At 38.3% G+C, this 23,614-nt stretch overlaps 1 protein-coding gene across 4 annotated transcripts in view; it reads right to left on the bottom strand.

Annotated features, from left to right (window-relative positions):
- Positions 1–23,614, bottom strand: part of SNAP25 (synaptosome associated protein 25) — an 80,743-nt gene that overhangs the window by 9,674 nt on the left and 47,455 nt on the right. For 3 of the 4 annotated variants that reach the window (XM_019734892.3, XM_019734893.3, XM_088789263.1), the window contains 4 exons: positions 19,626–19,762; positions 17,528–17,569; positions 9,938–9,986; positions 3,073–3,190 (listed from right to left, as the gene is read on the bottom strand). In XM_019734892.3, coding sequence (XP_019590451.1) covers positions 3,073–3,190; positions 9,938–9,986; positions 17,528–17,569; positions 19,626–19,697 — 281 coding nt within the window. In that variant the 5' untranslated portion in view covers positions 19,698–19,762. Of the gene's footprint in view, positions 1–3,072; positions 3,191–3,353; positions 3,472–9,937; positions 9,987–17,527; positions 17,570–19,625; positions 19,763–23,614 lie in introns of all 4 variants that reach the window. The other variant, XM_019734894.3, reaches the window with a different exon arrangement.

Below are 23,614 nucleotides of genomic sequence, written 5' to 3'. Positions count from 1 at the left end.
GATGGTCTTTGAGTTGCCTCTAACGTGATTTGAATTAGATAATATATCGGTACTTCCAAACAGTCACCATACATCCAGAGTTGATGTACAAACCTTTGTCCACAGAGACAAAAAGTAAAAGAGGCGTAGTGAAATGAATGCAGGAAAATAGAAGAGAGAACAAGCCATCTAGCACCAAAAAGGGAAATCCCTCTATGTCTTCTTCATGCACCAGCTACAGGCATGAGTAGAAAGTGAAGCATTCTCATTTAAGCCAAACTACTCCAGAAGTTGACCATTCTCGAAAAAAGGCACTAGCGGGACAGTAATAGCCTTCATGAGGATTTGAAACGCAGTTTCAATAGCTTCTTTGTCGGGCTCAAGGGCAGGGTGGGAGTGATTACAAACTCCTACTTCAAACTATCCTGGGATGTGGTAGGGGGAGAGAGGTCTGGAACTGGTGTGGTCTCCATGGGCCGTATTTCACTGAGCTGCCTTGGAGACAAACTTAAAATCCAGGCATACCTGTTGTGCCCAATAGAAACACGTGCAGCATATTTTGGTGGGTGTGTTGTAATTTAAGGCAATCAAAGATGTTTTTATGTTCTTTGCATAGTAGAAACCACACGCTTTTTAGTCCAAAAACAAGAGAACTTCTTTTGGTCCCATGTTTACATTTTCTATTATAAGATACCAGAATTTAACCCATTTTTTACTTTCACTAGAGAACCACAGCCATCTATTAAAACAGGCTATAATATTAATATTTGCAGATTGGGGATCAAACTACCCTGGAGGCAAATCAGAAAACTGAATAAATGGAATCTCAATGACTCCCACAATCTAGTGTATATGCCACAGCCCTTACAGTAGTCAGAATTTACTGCATGAAAGAGCCATGGGCCCACTCGGTGGGACAGGATCCAAAAACTAATTTAATAGAGCCTCAAGTCTGGCTTTGTTTTTTTTCCAATTCCCCATCCCCTCCCGCCTCACAGTGAAAGAAGTTATATGGACCTTGTGATGTTTTCTGCTATGTAAATGTCTGGCATACCATCTTTGGCAAAGTCAAGGGGTAGGAAAGTTTGCGTTTCTGAAAGAAGGCGAATCACTGCACCCACAATGTTGCACATAGACTCACATAACTGCCGTACATCTATCATAATCCTTTGAAACATGCCGAGACAGGGCGAAGCCCCCCGAGAGTCCAGGGCACCACCAGCCACTGCGTTGTGACACATGGTTTTTACAGCATTATTCACACACAATAGGGAACACTTCGGTCAAGCTTTGAAGCTCAGTTAGGGTCTCTTGTGCAATAAGGAATTAGTACCAACTAAGATGTGGAATTCATAGGGGCCATCACTTCATCAGAACATTAGAATCCATCCCAGGGGGGCTTGCCTCCACCCTTCCTCCACATAGAGTTGATGAATGGGGAAAATATATCTGTTGGAAATCATCACAAAACAGGTGGAAATCTCACTTGGGGGCAAGTGGCCACTGAAGGATATACAGTTAAATCTTGACTAACTGGAATGCTTAGCAACGAGTCATTTTGGTGAATTAGATGACTTTAATTAACAGTCAGCCATGGAGGAAAATTTTGTTTCAGGGATGATTATTGAATATCTGTTAGGTTCTTGAGCCACCTTCCTGCCTTAGAGTCTTATGGTAGTGAACGTGATCAAATCATTCCTTGGTTATGGTTTCTCTTGATGTGTCTGATGGCCTTTCCTCTGAACATCAACTCTTATTGTTTGGTCCTCTTAGATCTGAAAGTTATAGGATGGAGATTGAGTGAAAGATTGCAAACTACCAGATTGCCCTCGAAGGAGAACCATTTTCAATCCCTGATGTGATTTTCCCCCCTTTGTTCATTTGTCTTTTTTTGCCCAAAGTGGAAAGGAGGAAAAACATAAATATATTTGAGGGTTCCAGTTAGCTAGATTCCAGTTAATCAGACTTTACTGTAGATCATTCTTTAAAAAAAAAAAAAATGTTTTAAATTTATTTGTCAATTGAGCCCCTCCCCTCCTAAACAGGAAGTGGGATATTTTAAATCAGCCTCAAAGTTTAAAGGATGTGAATGGTCACATAATCAGCTAGAAATGACATCAATTTCTATTCTAAAAGCTAGGATCATGAGAGCTTTTATGGAAAAGCTTCTGTTCAAAGGGAAGTGAGAGGGGTGAGGGAGATCACGTAATGGGTTTAATTTTCCAAATGCATGTTGGACAACCCACTCATGCATTTTTTTTTCACCACTAGTCAAATGAGACTATCTTCCAGAACCCTCGTTTTCAGGTTCCTTCTGTTACAAACCTTTATAACCACATGTCACATTTCTGCTACATTCCAAAAAAGCGTTGCAGGACCTTTAGGACAGTTGAATGTTTTGTGATGTTGTGCATGCAAAATCTACACATTTCAACATTTCGGCCAGTGTACAGGTAGATCTTCCAAGAGGAAGAATTGGAGAGGGATAGGCCCGATTTGGGTAGGTCTTGAGCACTTCACGCTGAAGGACTCATCACCTCTGCATTGGCTGCAGCTGTGGCATCAATTATCTAATCGCTGATCAGATTTCACAACTGGCTGGCAGTTGAAAGGGGGAATCACTGTCAGACTGTCTAACTTACAGAATGCTTACTTGGGCCAAATTACTTGTCTCTTTTGCTTCTGAAAAATCAAACCTTGATGTATGTGTTTCTCATCTTCCAAACTTACCCCCCATCTTTTCTATAGCTGCAATTTTGGCCTTTGGGGTTGGGAGAAAATAAAATGCATCAGGTGCCTCTTTCTTGAGGCTAGTCTCGGTCTTGAGGTACACTTTCTGGAAAATGTTGAAACGTTCATCAGTAAAAGTTGCTGACAGTGAAGCTTTCACTGTAGTATGCCTGATTTTTAATGCATCAACAGTAACTCCCACTAATATCATCTATGCTATGAGATGAATGCACTGGAGACGTTATTGATCTGTTCTGCATGCCACATGCTCATCCTGCCTTTGTGCCTGGCAGGAATGAGCTTGTCAAGGCTTGGAGATGGGCCTTGGGAAACCAAAGCTTCAGGCAGGCAGGCAGCACCTACTTGTTACAGGGACACACACAAAGCCCGCAGAATTTTCCTAGGTCCGTCAAATTCTTTTCTGCTTCTTTCATGTCCTTATTGATTTGGTCCATCCCTTCCTCAATGCGTTCCAGTTGTTCTGATTAAACACAAGTATTTTATCCCCACAGAATGAAGCAGATGAAAAAGGACAAAGAAAAAAAAGACAAAACTTCAGACATTCACTTTGACATTAAAAAATAAAGAAAAAAGAAAGAAAGAAAACTGGACGCCACAGATTAGAGCTGGTACCCAGTACCTACTTGTTACAAGGACATATGAAAAGGCCACAGCATTTCCCTAAATCTTTTAAATTTTTCTCGGCCTCCTTCATGTCTTGGTTGATATGGTTCATGCCTTCTTCGACACGATCGAGTTGTTCTGGTTAGGACAAAGGGATGACAGTGTGGAATGAATTTTTTGGGTGTTTCCAACAGAACATGAGAAATGACTATGTGAAACGGAATTTGAAAGAGAAAAAGATATTACAATGCATTGTCCAAGAGGATGCATTGCTGTAGAACTGCTTCTGCTGCCCTACCCAGGCGTGGGTAGAAGGAAATGAACAAAAACAATGCTCAAAATAGTTTGTAACTCAGACAAGATGGGATGGGGTAGGTAGGCCTGTTTGATGCTGACTGTCCAGGAAAAAAACACAGCCTAGTCACTTACTCAGACACCAGTGAAACACCCAAGAGAATGAAAAACAGGATGTTAGTTTATGTGTTTGGTATTCAGATTTAATGCTACTAGACATAGTATCTGCTTCAACCTTAAAATGTCTCGATCTTTTTTTAAGCATCCTTAACAGGTAAGGGTAGAAAACAGAATTCTTCTTCTTTGGGGACAATAACAACCACAGCAATAATTAGCAACAATTTCCAGATCTTTTTTTCCTTAGTAGTAGCTATCTAGCCAAAGGTGGCTCATGGGCAGTTCTTGGTTTTGAATACTTATTGCATAGAGGCCATAAAAACGACAGCATCAGCACACCACATTATAAGTACTGGAACATTCAAATTCCTCATCTCATCTTCTGACTTATTTGCTACAAAAGCTTTGGAAAGTATTTCACTTCTCTGCCCCCTGATCTCCCATTCTCTACAACAGGGGCACGCTAGATCTTAACTCCAGGCAGAAAGCAGGGAACACGTGTGCATGGGTCTCTAGAGGAGGGGCAGTGGATTGGAACATGGAACAATACTGAGTCATCGCTGCCAGCAAAGCTGACCTTAGTGTATCTAAGACACAGATCAATAGCCATAAAAAAGAATTGTACTCCTAGGTTGCCAGGGTTACATACACCACTGATTCATTTTTCAGAAGTTGCGTCACTAAATCGAGTAAACTACAAGTTCAATGAAAGGATTTTTAAGACAGCTTTTAAGACCATTAAAGGAAAGCAGCAATGGGATGTCTTGGCCGTCTAAATACAAAACCTAATTACACTTCCATTCCTCTTTTCATCTATACTTTGAGGCTTACACGCTTATGCTTCCAGGAATATGGGTATGATTAGAATAAAACTGATAAATACATTTCTGGTCTACGGGCATCAGTAGTCACTTAAAAACAATTTCATATTAAATTGTACAGTGGAAATTATCATTCTGAAAAATGAAGGGTCACTGGAGACCCAAACTGGGAAGACGGTATATTTGGAAAACAAGAGCCTATTGTTTTCTCTTTTGTGGGACCAAAGAACAGAATTTAGCTTATTAGGAATCTGTTGTCTCTGCTATACTTTTCAAATGACTGATGAAAACAAAATTTCAGTGTTTATCCTGCATTGGCTAGCTGGAGGAAATAGCAGTGTAGTGCTGGTGAACTGCTGCTGAATAAATACAGGTATAGTAAGTGACGACTTTAAGACAATCCTTGAAAGGGCTGAAAAAGAAGGCAATTCTTTACATTCCAGAAGATTGTGCAGTTTCCTGAGCACTTCATTCCAGTTTCCTTTAAAGAATGTAATAAATTAGTTTGTAGATGAAATTAATTATCAAATGAGGGGATTGGGGGTGGGGGGGAAAGGAGCTCAACATCATCAAAAGAAGAACCATGTTAAGTACAAATAGAAATAGGGGTGCCAAATCCAATTGAAGACTTGCTAATAGCTTCCTGGAGTGCTGGGCTGACATGAGACTGAAGGAGTGTCTAGGCTCAGAGGAAAAGTATGCTGGACTCAATTAATGACAGCTGAAACACACACGGATTCCAGCCTGAAATATATATTCAAGTATTTGCTTTTCCTGAAGAGTTTCTCTTGACTTTATATTTTTGACCAAAATATTAACTCTCTGACTACATTTCAGGAGCCCCACTTACTATGTCTCCAGGGATTACGATGTAACATAAAAATTGACCCATGAACATTGGACTTCTGAACTAGAGAATTCAAGTTAAAAGATAAAAACAGGCAGGTCCAAATCCATGTTTCTCAGAAGTGGGTTTTTCCATAGACACCAGCTTGTTTGGCAAGGTCATAGCTAGTAAGAAGAATTCTGAAACTTTCAGAAAAGTTGATTCAGAAAACTTTTTTATAGCTACCAATATTGGTTGAATGTATCTTTATGCACAATTATAAGTCAAACGCTTAGATTATTAAAAAATATTGTGGAACCATTTTGTCACAGATATTCCAAAAATAATATTAATTTTTAGGGTGTACAGAGTTATGTCTGAGGATATGTTAAGCATTTTGGGACTTCATAGCACATCAATCATTTCTATGATGACATTTCTCAGGAAATGCTTGAAAGTAACCAATATTCTAATTCCATTCTGAGGTGGACAGCAGCATCTCGGAGGCTGATGCAATGCATTGTCCAGGGCTGACTGCTCCTTCCCTCCCTTAGCTTGCTTTCTGGCTGGTTTCTCTTTTTTCTTCGAGCCTCAGAGGAGAGTAACATTTTGGGTGAAAAGAGGTATTTCAATAGACAGCACTATATGTTGCGACAAGAACTTGAAATTTCTTTTGCCATGTTTGGATGATTGGTTATTTGTGATAGATCCACCAATGGCAGAATGTTCAGGGATCTAAGTTTAGTTATCTTTTCTACTAATCTTACTTAAATAGGGCAGAATCCTCATCCTGGAAAAAGAAAAAAGAAAAAAAGAAAAAAACACAGAAGAATAGCAAAATATTAATGCTGTTGATTCAGTGTGCAAGCCTTCATGAGTATATCCAGTTATAAGGTGCTGCCTACATGATTTTCTTTTCTCTTGCATTGATGAACATATGGAGATTCATTTAAATAAATTTCAATAGCCATATATGGCTCGTGGCTCCTATATTGGGCAATGCAGCTTTAGTCATTCATAATAGTATCAGTGAATGGACTTGAGCAAGACGGATGTTTTCACAAATGCTACCTTGTAGTGCCATGAACTTTTTAAGAATGTCGGCAGGCTCTCTGGATGAGGCTTGACGTTGCCTTTACTCTGCCAGGCAGGGGTCAGTGATTTTACTCTTTAGAGTTGATCCCATGGGATTTTCCCAAGAGATGGAGCTTCAACATTGAAACAAACACATACGCCAGCAAAGACCAACAAAAGGAACAAGAAATAAGAAAGTGAAAGGTTAAATCATCCCACATTAGTGCTAAGGCTGTTTCATGGGGATTTCTCTTGCAGAAAAGAAAAATCCCAAGACTCAGTACATTTCCAGGGCCGTCTGTCATGCTCAGTGCTCCTTGATGTTGCCTGATACCTGGGTATAAAACAACAATCCAGTAAGGAATTTCTGAGTGAAACCATTTAGCTGGACAACATGGAATGGTTCCTTAGGAGGACAGCTATTTCTTGAGACTCCTGTGCAGCTGCAGGATAGAAGCAGTCAACACTTTTGGTGTTCAGGCATAGACAAAACTGGTAGAGCATAACTGGAGAAAAATTTTAAAGCAGTTGCAACTAAACACAGCATAGGCAGAATTAAAACACATTTTGATGGCAGTGAAGATAATTGTTGCTCATCTGTCATTTAAAAAGTTCCTCATCTGCTATAATAGTATAAATGGAACATGTGAAGTCATTTAACTGAGGAATTCAGAAGTTATTCTGGTGTGGCCACAATTGAAATGTTTTAACTGGGAATATTAACTATCTCATGGGGGAAATCTACTATTCTGTTTTTCTTCTTAGAGAATAATTATAGATGTTCCTGGGAATCATTTGCACTTAAGAATGATATATTTTTGCATTTGTATGGTGATTTTGGCAATTTTTTTCTCTAGATTTTCTTCCTCAAAGTACAATGAATTTTGCAACTCAGGTAAGCATGTTATTCACTTTCTCTCTTTTTGGTCCCAGATTTGTATATATTATTTTCCATGTTTTTATATCACTGCTTTATAGTTAGGGGAGAATAAAGGACATTATTCTAAATTTTTCCCAAACCTTTCCTCCTGTTGCAATGCCCCTTTTTACACCCCCTTCACATACAAATTATTAACTAAAAGAGTTAATAAGGTGGAATTGTTAATTATTTGAGTGTAGTTGTATCAATTTTGCTCTGGAAATGAGGTACCACTCTTCTATATGGGAACCCGCTGGTTAACTGAAAAAAAAGCATGTTTTGCTGCATCCCGAGTTTCAAAGTCTGGAGCAGTTACAAAGATCAAGCCAGTAAATCTTACAATTATAGCAAATTCATTTGGGGAGTTCTGAAGACTCTCATAGCCATTGAAATTTCTTCAAAATACAACTCCACTAGACAACGCTATTTGCATATAAATTGTGACAATTTGTATTTTAAAAATTGGGGAGAAAGCATTGGGTTTGATGTGCAATTGCTTTCCAAAAACATTTCTTGACGTTTTTGATTGATTGATGTATACTTATTGAAAACTTTGAATACAAAAAAATAATATAAAAACGTAAATCCTTACATGACAGCCATGAGGGTGTGACCCTCAGATGTCCCTTCAAGAGGGAATCTGCCAGGAGGAATGTATTAGCAGACACCTCCAGCTGCTGCTCCTATGGGATCTGCCACTGCATTTACATGGAAGCCATACTCTCTTTGGGATGTTTCCAGCCAAAGGCTGAGCATATGGGGTTACGAGAGCTGAGGCATTCCTGCTCAAAATGGGGTTACTCTTTGGGTAGTCTTTGCTCCTGGGCTCCCCATTAGGCTGTTGGAGACGTTTTCAGTGCAGCACTGCAGTCTGAAACCCTTCTTACCCAATCCTCCTTCCCCCTTCTTCTCCGCTTACAAATGTCAGACCCACATCACAGTCTGAAGGCTCTCCCTGCCTACTCCTGCTTCCTCTCTCCTTGACCCATCACAAACATTTCCCTAATAAACCTCATACACGTCTAACTGATTCTTAGCATTTGCTTTTCAGAGGATCCCAATGATATACCTTTGTCCAGTCCCCTCTGTCCCCTGTCCTACAATAAATGGTTGCAGAATATTTCTTTTATGTCTATACCATAATTCATTTGGTTGGTCTCCCCACTGCCAGACATTTAGATTGTTTCCAGTTTTACACTGTTACAGGTAAGGCATGTACATTTTTCTTTATATAGTTGTCAATGTATATTTGCATTCTAAATTCTAAAAATGGAATGTCTTGGTCAAAGATAGGTGAGCTTCAAAATTTGAGAATATTATCAAATTACTTTTCAAATATGCCCATCTGTAGAATAAGAGTTTCTATTTTCTCAACATATTCACAGCATTGGGGGTTATAAATTTAAAAAGTTTGTGCCAGTCTGCTAAAGAGTGGTATCTCATTATTATGGTTGGTTGAAGCATGGTTTCATGTCTATTTGTAAACTGATTATTTGTAGCTTTCATCCATTTTTATTTTAGTTTGTTGCCCTTTTCTTTAATAATATGCAAGGGCACTCTGTATTTTAGGAAAATGCCTTATGTCTCTTATCTGTATGGCAAATTTTCCCCAGCTTGAGGTTTATGCTTGGAGTTTGTTTATGCTGTTCCATGTTATGAATAAGTTTTACATTTTTATCTTTGACATTAAAAATTCTTCAAGATTCTGAAGCATTTTCTAATGCTTTCATAAAATATGAATAAAGAGAAAAACATTTCTCAAAAAGATCTGTTTATGATAAGAATTCAGTATGAAATCAGGTAACTAACTTGTGGCTAAAATTAAACAAATCATCACCATATGACTATATGTATTGAGACAAAGAAAAATTTCGGTAATATCCTTCTAGATTCCACTTTAGAGATGCTATAATAAAATATTGTCCCTATAATTTCCATTGATTCTAGAATCTCCATAATAATTTAAAAAATAGGTTCAATATTTCAATTAGTTTAATTTCCCACTTTTCAATGATCCTCCTCTGCTTATAGCTTGTTAAAAGTAGCATCCAATAATTTAAAGAATCCTCATAATGACTTAGAAATCAAAACTGCCAGACACTGAATTAGGACAGTCAAAAGAAATTGGACAGCATGACATATTCCATTATCTCATTCTATCTGAGAACTATCAGAAGAAAATGAAATTTATGGAAAAAGTTGGGAATAAGTGGAATAAGAGAATTCTCATACTGTCCAAAGTACTGTCATTTAAAAAACCAACCAAACAAATGATTTTTGCCTTCAAAATTCTGTTACTCCCACCGTATGTAACAGGGAGGGTAGTACCATTCCTTCAATCATGAAGGCCTCAACATTTCTGTACATTTACCAATCTTTTCAACAGAAAAAGGAAAAGAAAAAAAAGGCAAGATGATAAATACCCTAGAATCCTCACACTTATATACATGTTTAACACATGTCAAAATGACCACCTGTGTAGGCACCAAAAAAAAGTTTTAATGCACTTCATTTGGATGAGAAATTGTTCTTACTGAAGAAATCTCAACTTACCTCCTTGTTCATCCAACATAACCAAAGTCCTGATACCAGCATCTTTACTCTATATTCCAATAATGGTAGCAAAGTTGAAAAAGAGTTAGAGAGAAAAGAGAGAAAGATAAATCAGTAAGGGGACAATTAGCTCTATTAGAAATGGAAAATGAAGAAGGACCAAAGGAAAAAAAGGGAGGAAATATGGCAAGAATATTAGGAGCTATGGAGGGACTCAGAGGAATGGGTCACCTGTGGACTTGCTCTGTCAGGGATTCTCAGGGTGGAAGAGGGAGAGGTAGCTCATTCTCCATGGGGTAAGGTTTGAATGAGAATTGGCATGGAATTGGAATACGCATAGTATTGTACCGTGATATTGTATTTGAAAAATAAAAATACCTACAGTTTTTGTAACACCAACCACAGAAAGCTAATCTTTCAAAATCTTCTAAACAAAGTCTTCTCTGGCACGATACATCAGAAAGTCTCTATGATCAAATTGGGGAGGGATGCCCCACTTGGGAAGATGCATAAAATCTTGGGGAGTAAGATTTTTAGGTTTATCAAAACAAAGGATTGCTTCACAAAGGTCGAGAAAAACAGCTCAAAAGGAAACTCACTCTTCTGTGAAATTTAGAGAAGGGATTGGCAGATGAGAAATAAAGATTAGTCTCATATAATAAGGATTTCAGAATAATCTAAAAATAAGTCTATTTCTTATTTCACTTGAAATATGAAATAGATTTCAGAATAGAGAGATCTAATTTTCTTTACTTTGCAATCTAAAACTCCGTACAATAATATAATGTTAGATATAATTCATTCATAAGCTTTATTATAGTTCTTTATTACAGTTCTCAATGGAAGTAAAGTCCTCCCATTTCACTGGGTGAATGTTAAATTTAGTACAAACTGACATTGCTTACAGTTTGAATTAATTGCTTTTCAAGGAAAGCTCCTGTGGCCCCTAGAATAAATTCTAAAATAAGACATCTCTCATAGCCCCATTTAGTTTTCACTGACTTACTTTAAACTAAGAAAGAAAGAGAGAGATGTTAGTGGAGGTCAACAGAGGGAGGTTATATGTTTTAAAACAGTATTTTAACAATTCAACTCCAATAGTACTTTCAAAACACTAAATAAAACACTAAAAATGGTTTCTGTGAGCTTTCATCATTCTCCACTTCAGAGAATGTGTCCAGTGAACTCCCCTGGACACAAAAGCCTACCTTCCTTTTGAACACATTTTCGATAGGTTTTAGTTGGGAAATCAGGGTGTAGTTCGGAGCGTGATGGCTGAGGACAACTTCAGAAGTCATGGGCAGCACAGGCTGTGGAGCCAGACTCTGCTCTGCAATCCTGGTGATCTCATTTCCTAGCTGCGGGACCTCAAGGGAAATGTCTTAATGGCTCTGTGCCTCAATTCTCTCATTTGTCACATAAGGATAACGATAGTTACTACCTCATTGAGTTGTTATGCAAATTAAGTGAATTAATATGTGGCAGGTACTAGCATGGTGCCTGGCCTATAATTAGCATCACTGAAGTGTTTATAAAATAAATACCTTCAGAAAATTCATCTACAGCAGGAAATCTAGGCAAACTAAAAATATTAATAACATCATTGTCAACTACCATCAGAAGCTTCAAGGCCACGACTTCTCAAACTTACACATGCACAGGAATAGGAATAGTTTCCTGCATAGGAAACACCTTGTTACAATGGTGGTCCTGAGTCAGTGGGACTGGAGTAGAGTCTGAGGTTTTGCATTTCTAACATGCTCTTCCATTCTGCGGCTGCTGCTGGTGCAAGGACATTCACTGAGCACCAAGAGTCTAGACTCCATAGTACACTTCAAATCTTTTCCTTAAATGTGTTGTAAATGGAGGTTCATCTACACTTGCCTGTATTTTAATGATTTCTGTGCCCTTTTCTGCAAATGTTAGCCATTGCTTATGACAAGTTATAAAAAGCAGATGGCTTATTCAGACATATGGATGTGACAAAGAAAGTTATGGTGAGACCAGAGACATCTTAGAGTGTTTTCTTCTCTGAGGATCCAAGTCAAGGTTGTACATGAGATCCCTGTTCCATTCTACTGGGGGCAGAGGGTGAGAAAATAGGTTAGTGATTTCAGTTTGGTCAGTCTAACTCTCATCTGTTTATACTTTTTTGATAAGTTGTTATACCTATTTGTTTTATATGGTGCTCTGCAAATATAATTTCACATTTGTTTACTTTGGTGCTAAAGTTTCATCAGGGAAATTATTCCCAGTAGTTCTGTGAATAACCTCTAAAGGAGCAAGAGCTTGCCAGTATTTGGGAGAACAGAAGCAGTGAGCTCTGATTAAGGAGTCAGTAATGCTGGTTGTTTTCTTAGCTCAGCTAGCAACTAGTTGTGAGATTGTGAAAGAGTCACCGGACCTTTCAAGATGTTTTCCCATATTTAAGATAAGGGTAAGGATATAAATAAGATTGGGTGGTTGGGAGGTTGGTTCATTCATTCACTGGCCCGCATATCCATCCATCCATCCATCCATCCATCCATCCATCCATCCATCCATCCATCCATCCAACCAGTGTTTGTTGAGCTTCCATTCTGCTCCAGGCACTAAGGATAGGGGTAGACAGCCAAATGCATGGCTTCTCAATTGTACTTCACAGTGTGAGAGACAATTTGGTCATGTGGAAGCAGGTGGGATCTGGGAGTCAGTAATTCTGAATTCTAGACTTATGTTTGAAATTCTGTTGTTTTAGAGTCACCTGTTTTGTGTCAGTTTTCCCAGCTGTCCAATGGCAACAGAAACAGCTCCTTCACTTCCCAGAGTACTTAAGAAGATACAATGAGCTATAGAATGTAAGGCTTCTATTATACAAGTTCCACTCTATGAGAGGCCATGGTTCAAGAAGTACATTAAGATAAATGACTTCATTTGTATTGAATCTCAGTCAGTTTAGGATGAACTGCTTTTATTTTTGTTTATTTTCTTTGATCCTTTTGCTTTTTGTGGAATTCTCAAAGGAAAAAAAAAGTAAGTACTGTAGTGGTTGCTGGTAAATGGGAAGTTAAGTTACTGCGCATAAGAATTCACACTCTGGAATCCGGTAGACCTGAACTTGAACTTCATCTCTGCTGTTGGTAGCTGTGTGTCTCACACAAGTTACTTAACCACTGTGTACTTCAATTTCTTTCTTGGTAAAATGGAGATCAAAATGCTGTAGTTATACTCAGATTTTTGACAGCACAGGAAGTGGGTGCCCCTAACCCCCTCGTCCTTCAAGGGTCCACTGTGGTAATGAAAGGTGACTGCAAGGATTGAATTAGATAATGTGTGTTTGACCTTGATAGCTTTGAGCACAATACCTTGCATACAGTAGGCTCTCAATAAATGTTATAAGGCACATTTGGCTCCACTGTTGTGGGGATAGCTTTTATCAAAATAACTGGATTGTTCTTTTGGGGAAACTAGAAGCGTAAGTGAGAAAGGGCAGGGATGGGGACAATACCTCAGGGAAGGCAGAATATTACTTCCTCTCATTCCTCAAAGAGTATTATGTTTTAATAACTAAGAGTGAGAAAAGGTGGTTCTATTTTTGTCTTAGCTCAAGTCTTGGTTTCTATTTCAGATTGCTGGGAAAATTGTCTACTTAAACAGAGCAGTTTGAGATGTGAGGGATTTTTTTTTTTTTTTCATTTCTTTCTTTTTTCTTTTTATTTCTCTATTTTTATTTCTCCTTTCTTGCATATGAACTAAAACCATGTTCATGGAACATTTTTAAGTCTTCATTTTGTCATTCTGAGATGTTTTCTCCCAAGGCCAATACATCTGAGCTGAAACAAACATGGTCCAGGCACTCTCTCAACTGCCAGAGTTCTGCAAGGCCCACACCTGCCTGTCTGAAAACAACTGCCAGCCTGAATTTTTCATTTTCAGCAGGAAGTCCGACAAAACACAGACATAGCTTTAGAATGCTTATTCTCTTTTCCTGGCCAAAGTGTCTTGGAAGATAAGTGGGCATAAAAAAGATACTAAAACATCCACTAAATGTTGGGTAGCCCTCAGGCACCACTCCGACCTTTTGAATCAGCCTGCCCTAAAGCAGTGTGGCCTTTCCTGGGCTTCGTTTTCATAGCCCAAGGCATTAAATGTAGGCTTCATTTCCTGCATTTAGTGTTAGCATTTAACTTTTTTTTGCCTAGAATTAAACACTCCCCAACTTGAGGATACATTCATGACTCTCCTACCAGACTTAATTGTTCCCTCCTCTATGCTCCTCAGACAGGTACGGCCTTAAATTTACAGAGTTATTTTCAGAGCTGTTTTCCTGCATTATATCAATTTATATTTTCTCTCCTTCCCCTCTCCCCAGAGTTAGACATGTCATAACCATCTGTTGAAATGCATCCATCAAAAGAGACACTTCTCACCTCCATGCTGGGAACCAAGTGCTAAGAGTATATAATTTCTAAACTTTTTACCTGTGTAAGGCATTCAACTTTTCTGAACTTTCCCACTGACCTCTGTGTAATTTTACAACGTCCTTGAAATTCTGAAAATGGCTTCTATTAGAAAGCAAACCTCTATCCTGCCTCTCTGCTACACCTTAAAGTCTATGAGGGATGGCACAAAGTCAGACAGTTTGCCTTCGGGAGACATCATGAGTTTAGTAACCTTTCCTGTCTTTGAGACTAAATTTCAATAAGAATTCTCTGCTCAATTCAAATTATATAGCACTGATGTGCTTTGGGATCATGCGCAAGATCCTGGTATTTCAATGCTTAGCTATTTTCCAAATGATTTCTGCCCTTGATGAATATTTAATGCTAATTCTCTTTAAAGAGAATTTCTTTTTGATTGGAAAGAAGAATATCATCTAAATAGCCAATGCCCTAGACATAATGGGTGTTTGACCATAAATATAAAATAACCCAGGAGGAAGTAAGAGCAAATCAATCTACTCTAATAATGGTTTGCTTGTAATTTCCTAAGTATAGAAAGTCTAATAGCCTCCTCTCACTTATTAGAGATAAGCGAGAGCTTCCATCTGTTTTGCTCCTTGTTCTAAGATACAACTGCATGCTTGATCGAGAAACACTTTAGGAAAAACAAACATGTATGATTCAAGAATCCTACTTCAATTAATAGAGCTTTTGAGATTCCCCCATCCCCTAGAATAAATTAGAGCAGATACTCTTTTCTCAAGACTGCCAACACTGCCTGCAGTTTCAGAAGACACAATAAACAAGAAGTGTCTGTGACTCCAAGACTCCAACGGGTGAGGGGCCAGTTCACAGCGGTGTGTTATCATGCATTTGCTCCACCACGTTCCATGTTCTACTGTGTTTCGCCGAAAATCAGACCTAGCTGGACAATCAACTCTAATGCGTCTTTTGGAGCAAAAATTAATATAAGACCCGGTCTTATAGTAAAATAAGATCGGGTCTTATATAATGTAATGTAATGTAATGTAATGTAATGTAATGTAATGTAATGTAATGTAATGTAATGTAATGTAATGTAATGTAATGTAATGTAATGTAATGTAATACAATACAATATGTAGTATAATGTAGTATAATATAATATAATATAATATAGCATAATATAATACTGAGTCTTATATCAAGTTTTGCTCCAAAAGACGCATTAGAGCAGCTGACGGTCTGGGTAGGTCTTCTTTTTGAGGACACACGGTATGTCAATGGACTTCTGGGCTTCCTTCAGGTCAACATCAGAGCTAACACAGAAATGTTACTAAAGTTTGTTTCTTTCATTTGTTCTCAGGAGGGATAATAAGTCTACTCTAAAAGCCTCGCCAGCACTGCTAGATTTAGATTATCTGCCACCTTCTTGGTCCTCAAGTATTTCTACATGAGTAGTGTTCCCAGGAAAGAGCAAAGAAAAATCTCTCTTCATGTAGATAGAGAGTGAAGGCTGCTTTCCTGTACGGCCCAGGGTCCCTTACTGGCCTGCCTTCCTCTGGGTGCCAATTTGTGCTGCAATGCAGCCTCAAATGGTCTTTAATTAATTAATTAATTAACGCATTTATTGTGATAACAGATTTTATTAAGTGCATCTTTCTGCCCTTCCCAAGCATTCTGGGAGCTCCTGGCTGTAACCTTCTCCCTGCTCCTCCTGTGGCACTTCACATTTAGCCATCATAGTTCATTCCTAAGTGAAAGCTGAAACTATAGAAATAAGGGAAGATGCTGGCTACTACCGTGTTTCCCCGAAAATAAGACCTAGCGGGACAATTAGCTCTAATGCGTCTTTTGGAGGAGACATTAATATAAGACCCCATCTTATTTTACTATAATATAAGGCTGGGTATAACATGACATGACATGACATAACATAACATAACATAACATAACATAACATAACATAACATAACATAACATATAGCATAATATTATCCTTAGTATCCTGGAAATAGTATCCTGGAAATACTATCCTTCTCTGCTTCTCAGACTATAATATAATATTGGGTCTTATATTAATGTTTGCTCCAAAAGATAATTAGAGCTGATTGTCCGGCTAGGTCTTATTTTCAGGGGAACATGGTATAGTGTGAGAGGCAGCTGCCCTTCCTTTTAGCCTTGTAAAATTTATCTCTTTTTCTTTCAAGTCATTGTATAAGCAATTTACAGTAGCATGAGGCGAGTAGGCTCATTTAATCTAATCATTCTGCTAGAGAATCCCTAAGATCTCTGAAAATGATAACCACACATGAATTTATACATTGACAATCAGTTCCAAAAGCATAGCTAAAATAGCATCTCACTGAATAAAAACTATTAGGCTTATTTTATTCATTTAAGACAAATATAACCCATTCCATTCTTTTGCTACTTCATCTCTCCCAAAGGACAAGTTCAATTAATTCATTTATTCTTCCTATTTGACTGCTCCTCTCCCAAATTGGAATCAGTGGGTTTTATTGCAAATGGCCTTTGATTCCATAATTGCCATCTGCCCTATTTTACCCATTTAAAAATAGTATGGGATTCATTAACCATGCCTTGCAAATGGATGTTCAATCCAGAGTCAGGAATATAAAGGAGCTTCTATATTTACATTATTGGTCTTGATATTTCCCTATTAAAGAATTATCCTATTATTTCATGAATTTTAGTGCCTCACTCTAAACATAATTTCTGAAAATGTTATACCTACAGAAGCATATGTTTTTAAAAGTCATACATGTAGCTAAAGACAGAACAGAATGTCAAGACTAGATGCAACTGAAAAGCATCAAAATCATTATAAATGAGATTTTTATGTAGATAATTCCTTTATATATTAAAAATCACTCTAATATGTTTAAAGCGCTTCAATCTTTTGTGATTTCTTGGGACTATTTACTTGGAAATACTATCCTTCTCTGCTTCTCAGACTATAAAGCTAGCCCAGGCTGGGAAGGAGAGTGGATACTTTGATGACTACCTGGTAATTTAAATACAGTATCTCCCTCACTACCTGGCTTCCTGTAGGCGCCATTAATACTGAAATCAATGGGATCATGGCCCAGGGAAAGATAGTAGGGTTTAGGAAAAGAATATGTCAGTGAAAGGGATTAGTATATAATAAAATATGGTCACTCCTTACCTCTTCAACCAGTTGCAGCATACGACGGGTGCTTTCCAGTGACTAAGATAAAAAAAACAACAACACATAAATATGATGAATGCAGGATCCAGAGGTCTTAGAAAATCAGAACAACTTTCTTCCTTTGGGAAACACAAACGGTTGCTGTCACATTTTCTTTTATGTTTGTAACTAAAACACAAATGGCCTTCACATTTTCAATCTCTTTCCTTTCAGGCTTTTTACATAATAAGATGTCCTAAAGCAATTACATTGAAGCTGATCTTCATAAAATCAAAACCGTATGAAGATGATCTTGGTATCAAAGACAAAGTAATCTGGAAAGATAATTCTGCATATGCAGGGTGCATAAAAAACTATCTCAAATACTCAGAGGACTAACTGGGCCTTCCTGGAACAGGAATATTGAATTTTAAGCACAAACAAAATTTTTCATGAATTGAGACGATTCTAACAGCAAGTTTCTTATGAAGCCTCTAGAAACACAATTGGAATCTCTTATCAGTACAAAGTAAGCTGTTGCCTTAGGGTGAAAAAAATCAAGCATATTTGAAATAATTAGCCTATAGGAGACAGCTATAATAATTATCTTCATCCTTAGATAAGAAAAAAATGAGATGGAAAGTCTGAACTCAGTGCTGGTCCCTCAGGCACAGTGTTGTCAGTTCCTTTGAAACCACTAGACTCTAACAGCCACTGTGATTTCTCAAAGCTGCATTTTTAAGTGATGAATTTATTTTGGACAAACTTCTGCAGAAACATGAAGAATGTTAACCTTCCTGGAAGAGCTGTGAATAGGCTGCTTTTGGAAATGGAATGGTCGTAAGCAGTGGTATCCTAGTAAATGTTTAACATTTGGCTCCCTGGAAAAAATTATATGAATATATATATATATATATATATATATATATATATATATATATATATACACATACATATATATTATAAATATAAATATATTACAAATATAAAATAAATATACATATACATATTTAAGCTCATTATTTTAATGATATAAAGGATGAATAGCACAAAATTTATAAATAATAATAAAATACACAATACTCTCTAGTGTAAATTCCTTATAACCGATTGATTCTCACAGAAAGCTTTTGTTGATTGCTGCTGACCTCTTTGCCTATAGCTAAGTATGCGTAGAATAAGTGCAGTTCTGGCATGAATGCTGGTTAACATTTTCATTTACATTAATAAGTAAGAGGGAACTGAAACAAGAAGACATATGTTGGAACTTTTCAATGATGCAAGTGACTTCTTGGCTAAAGAGAATCATGGTTTTCAAATACTGGAAGACTTGTCTCAATTTTTTTGGTTATCACAGTGAAATAGCTGCAGATATGCACACTTTCAAATATAACCTGCATTATTAATACTTTCTCCCCTTTCTTAAGTCTAGACAATCAACAAAGCAAGAAGTGTAGCCCTGATTTGTGGTGTTTGCAGACTCCCACAGTATAAATAACTCTTCCCTTGTCTTGATTTCTAAGTACATCATGACGTCACTGACAGTGAACTTGGGAAGATTCGTAGTAACAAGTCATTACATGGCATCCCCACACTACAAACCCAATACATTTCAAGAACTTTGAGAGCATAGATACGTAGTAGTAAAATAATTAGGAAGTGGTGAGTTCTGAGTACTTAGTATACTTGTGATTTTAATACAATCTATTTAATTGTCCGTTTACATAATTCAGTTTTAATACCAGCTTGTAAGATTCTGGAAAATGTAACAATCAGCTCGCAAAATTGAGCCAGCTCCAGCACACCACTGGCTGTAAGACACCCAAAGACATTGCTTTTCTTAGAGGATCTTCAGTTCTCCAGATTTCTAGAAATTGGGAGTTTGGGCTAAGACATTAATTTGTATGTAGGTTTTATAATTAACACATTTCCGTGTGCAGAGGCTTTTGGTATATAGGAAATCACAGTCGTACTTCACCCCCAACCCCGCCGCCCCTCTGACCCACCCTCTTTCTAATTGACACATGAGAAGAAGTCCTTTCTCCCCCGGAACCTGAATAAGACAAATTACCCAGCTCCCTATCATTTTCTCCCTTCTCATGTTTCCATCCCTCACCTCATCAGCCAGCTGGTCAGCCCGTCGCTGCATCTCCTCCAGCTCATTGCGCATGTCAGCGTCTTCGGCCATGGTAGTGATGGGGGGGTGGCTGGGTGCCCGGGTTGGGGGGTCAGTGATGGGTTCAGCCACAGAACCTGGTAAGAAGCAGATTTGAACATGTGAGAGCTTATATGTGTATGTGTAGGCGTGTGCAAATAAGAGAAGACATAAATGGCCCACACATAATCTCCATGATTCAGTCATCTTCTGGGCTGGAAGCCCCACTCATACAGGGGTCAACAGAATTATGCTGTGTCTTCAACAGATACCATAATGCATACTTGCCAACTTCACCATGAAGATAGATGCCTGTCTGCCTATGAAGTATTTTTTAAAGACACAAACCACCCAAGAATTAGATATAATGGGATGGAGGGGTGTGATTCTGGGTTAGTACACTTTTAATCTCGCATTTATTTATTTATATTTTAGTTTTATTGTTAACAGCTTTACTGAGGTATAATTGAAAACAGTAAATCCCACATATTTGAAGTGTATAATTTAAGAAGTTTTGGTATACGTACACACCCAGGAAGCCACAACCACAATTAAGAAAATGATATATGGTGACGGAAGGAGAACTGACTCTGGGTGGTGAACACACAATGGGATTTATAGATGATGTAATACAGAATTGTACACCTGAAATCTATGTAATTTTACTAACAGTTGTCACCCCAATAAATTTAAAAAATAAATTTAAAAAAAAAAAAAAGAAAATGAACATATCCATCACCCCCAAGTTTCTTAATGTCCTCTGTAATCCTATGTACCCACCCGTCCATGTCACCTTACCCTGAGCTGAGACAACTGCTTATCTGCTTTCTATAACTAAAAATTAGTTTGCATTTCCTAAAATTAAATATAAATGGAATGATACAGTATGTACTATTTTTGCCTCACTTCTTTTACTTAGGATAATTCTTTTGACATTCATTCATTTTGTAGCACGTATTAATAGCTCCTTCCTTTTTATTGTTGAGTAGTATTACATTGTATTTAGAGGCATTTGGAAGCAAAAGGCAGAAAATCTTTAGTTGTTTTTAATTACTATCAGAGGTTGACAAGACAGCTTATGTGGGTATGTGCAACTATTTCTCCAAAGGGGGGGGGGGCCCCTTGGCCCTGAAATGTGACCATCTTATTTTTTTGGCTACTCTTGAAATGGTACAAATTATAAGTAGCCAGACTGAGTTATCTCCAGAGCCAACCAGACCCTCTCCTTCCATTCCTTCTTCCTTTCTTTCTCCTGTCCTTCCTTTCTTCTCAAATATTTATTGAATACTATAATATGCCAGGACAGTGTTAGGCACTAAAAATATAGTGATATATGAGGCAGGCAAATTCATTGCTGTCACAGAACTACAGTCTAATTGGGAAGATGGGAGTGAAATGAGGAAATTAGATTATTCAGCGTGAAGCTAATTATATTTGGTGACATACGAGTACCATGGGTGCCATGGGTCATAGGAGGCCTCCCTGAGGAAGTCACATCCCTGGAATGACAATCAGAGGGAAGGGGGTAAAAGGCTTGAGGAAGGGTTAAAGAAGATAAGTATTTGATATAACGAAAACTTCTTTGGGAGTAGCACAATTGTAGAAGGTGGGCTCTTGTCTTGTGTCTGAGATAGCCAACCATGCACCAGAAATTATCCTCCCTCTTCCATGGTAGAGCACAGTCTCTGGGAAATGAATGCTCAGTCGGGAATTAAATTTCCAGTTCCCATTGCAAAGAGGTGGTTCTATGTGGCTAGAGATGGTTCATGAGTTGTGGTCAAAATAATGTGTGTACCTGCCAGACTAAGGCAATTCAGAAGCAGACATTTCTTCCACGTCCTCTCTTTCCTGCTCTGCCAGCCAAAACAGGGCCCTCGAGGAAGGCCAGGCCATGAGAGAATAGGAACTTGGGCCTTTTGAATCCTTGCCTGGAGGAAACTTTATAGCTGATGAGAAAGACCTGAACCTTCATATGAGAACAATACACTTTTATTGTTCTACACTACTGAAATGTGAGAGATTTGTTTGATTTTGTTATAGCAGCTGGTGTTACACTGACTAATGAAGGCCTAACGAAACTTAAAATGGAATCGAAACATTGCATAGAAGCATGATTTCCTAACTGAAAAACACATTTGTGTCTGTCCTTCCATTAAAAACTGAAGCTGGTAGAGAAATTAGATTTAGGGCTTTGGGGGCAATACCATGTTTCTATTATTATTACATTATTATTATCATTATTATTATTATTGCTATTATGATTTGTATGAGAAACTCTTTTTACAAGAATAAAATGAAAACTCTGCATCAAAAAAACAAACAAACAAAAAACACAAACAAACAACCATCAGGAACATACTCATTGGGAGGCAAAGGAACCAAAGTTCACAGAGGCAGATGCTCAATGTGGGCCTGGGGAGAGGCCTCTATGCCCCTGTCTCCCAGACCCACTGCTACATTGCTTTCTTGACAGCTAAGGTTGAATTCCTCTGGGACTTTAATTTAGTATATATTATTAGAATCTTCCACATTTACCTCTCTTGTGAAGTAACTCAGACAATTCAGAGTTCCCAGGTAGGAGGAATCCTTAAGTAAAATCTCTTTGGAGATGATAGATTTCTAGTTCTTTTGTACCCAGTGATTCTTGCGCATCATGTATGAATCATAGGAAAAAAGAAGGAGAAAAGCTTCGGGGCTGCGTGCTACTAGTGGCATTAAAACACAAGGTAGTACACTATGGTAGGTTAATTTTATGGGCAGTCATTTAAAATATTGACTGGGCATCATACCATGAGCCTGCTAATTTTCTCACACCTATTCTGGCCACCAATATGTGTACTTATGATGTGATGCAGAGCTTTTTAAATGCCTTGTGCTTTGCTAAAATACAGGCTTTCCTTTTAGAAATTAAGAGATCTGGAAAACAGCAATTGGAAGGAATTTATACCAAATCACTCCTGAACCCTTAGATGAGCAGAAACAAATTTCCAATGTCCCCCTGAGTGACTGGGATCTACCTTCTAGAATAAAATGGTGATCAAGGGGAACGTTGAGTCAATTGTGGGCCATATCTTAGTGGAGTGGATAAGGACTTGGATGTCAGAAAGACCTGGATGGGCTATTGGCTCTGGCACTCAGTTCCTGGATGTCTCTGGGGAAGTTTATCAACGTCTCTGAACTTCAGTTTTCTCAATAGGGTAAATAATACCAGTCTCATAGGCTTGCTGAGAGGAATATATTATAGGAAGTCCTGATCAAACTTGCTTGTAAGGATGTGGGGGGATTAATATTCAGAAAGCCCTGCTCATTCTGGATAAGCCTGTATTGTACCCTTTGCTAAGAGTAGAGCAAATCCAGTATTTGTTCATTAACTTTCCTTTACTAACGGCTGGGCAGGAGGCAGGATGCTGCTGTGCTGAGCACCTGGGGAAGCCTGAAACCAGGGAAACAGCAGAGCGCCGGAGTCTCCAGTCTCTAAGCAGCACCTCTCCTGGGATTACCATGTGGAGACCTGTTTTCCATCTTCATACTTTGCTGCTGGGTTCCTTAGGGGGAACTTCTTCCTTCAGTCTGAGCAAGAGCCTGATCTTTCCTTTCAATAGGTCAGTTTATTAGAAGGCAAAAGTCTGTGTACTTTCAGATCTGTAATACTGCTGTACTTCCCCACTCCTCCAGGTCTATTTGCTGATCCATGCGTTCTCTCTCTCTCTCTCTCCTTTCACTTTCATGTGTTTCCTTGGCAATCTCTCAAAGTCGCTATTCTCAGCACCTGGTGAACAGCGATAGGGCCCCATGGCTTCAAGCTGACAGCAGCCTATAAGGATCTGGCTGATGGGCAGTTGGTGTGATGACAGAGAAGCCACGTGGTGGATGCCCTTGTGTTCACCACTTTCACACCCCTCTTCCCCCAAGGGGCTCCCACACCTTTGTCCTGCTCTAAAGTGTGGGGG

Source organism: Rhinolophus sinicus, chromosome 13 (genome assembly GCF_057876585.1).
Source record: "Rhinolophus sinicus isolate RSI-liver-muscle chromosome 13, RSI-T2T, whole genome shotgun sequence".
Lineage (NCBI taxonomy): Eukaryota > Metazoa > Chordata > Mammalia > Chiroptera > Rhinolophidae > Rhinolophus > Rhinolophus sinicus.
Note: the sequence above shows the minus strand (reverse complement) of the source record. Positions and strands in the feature narration are given on the sequence as shown.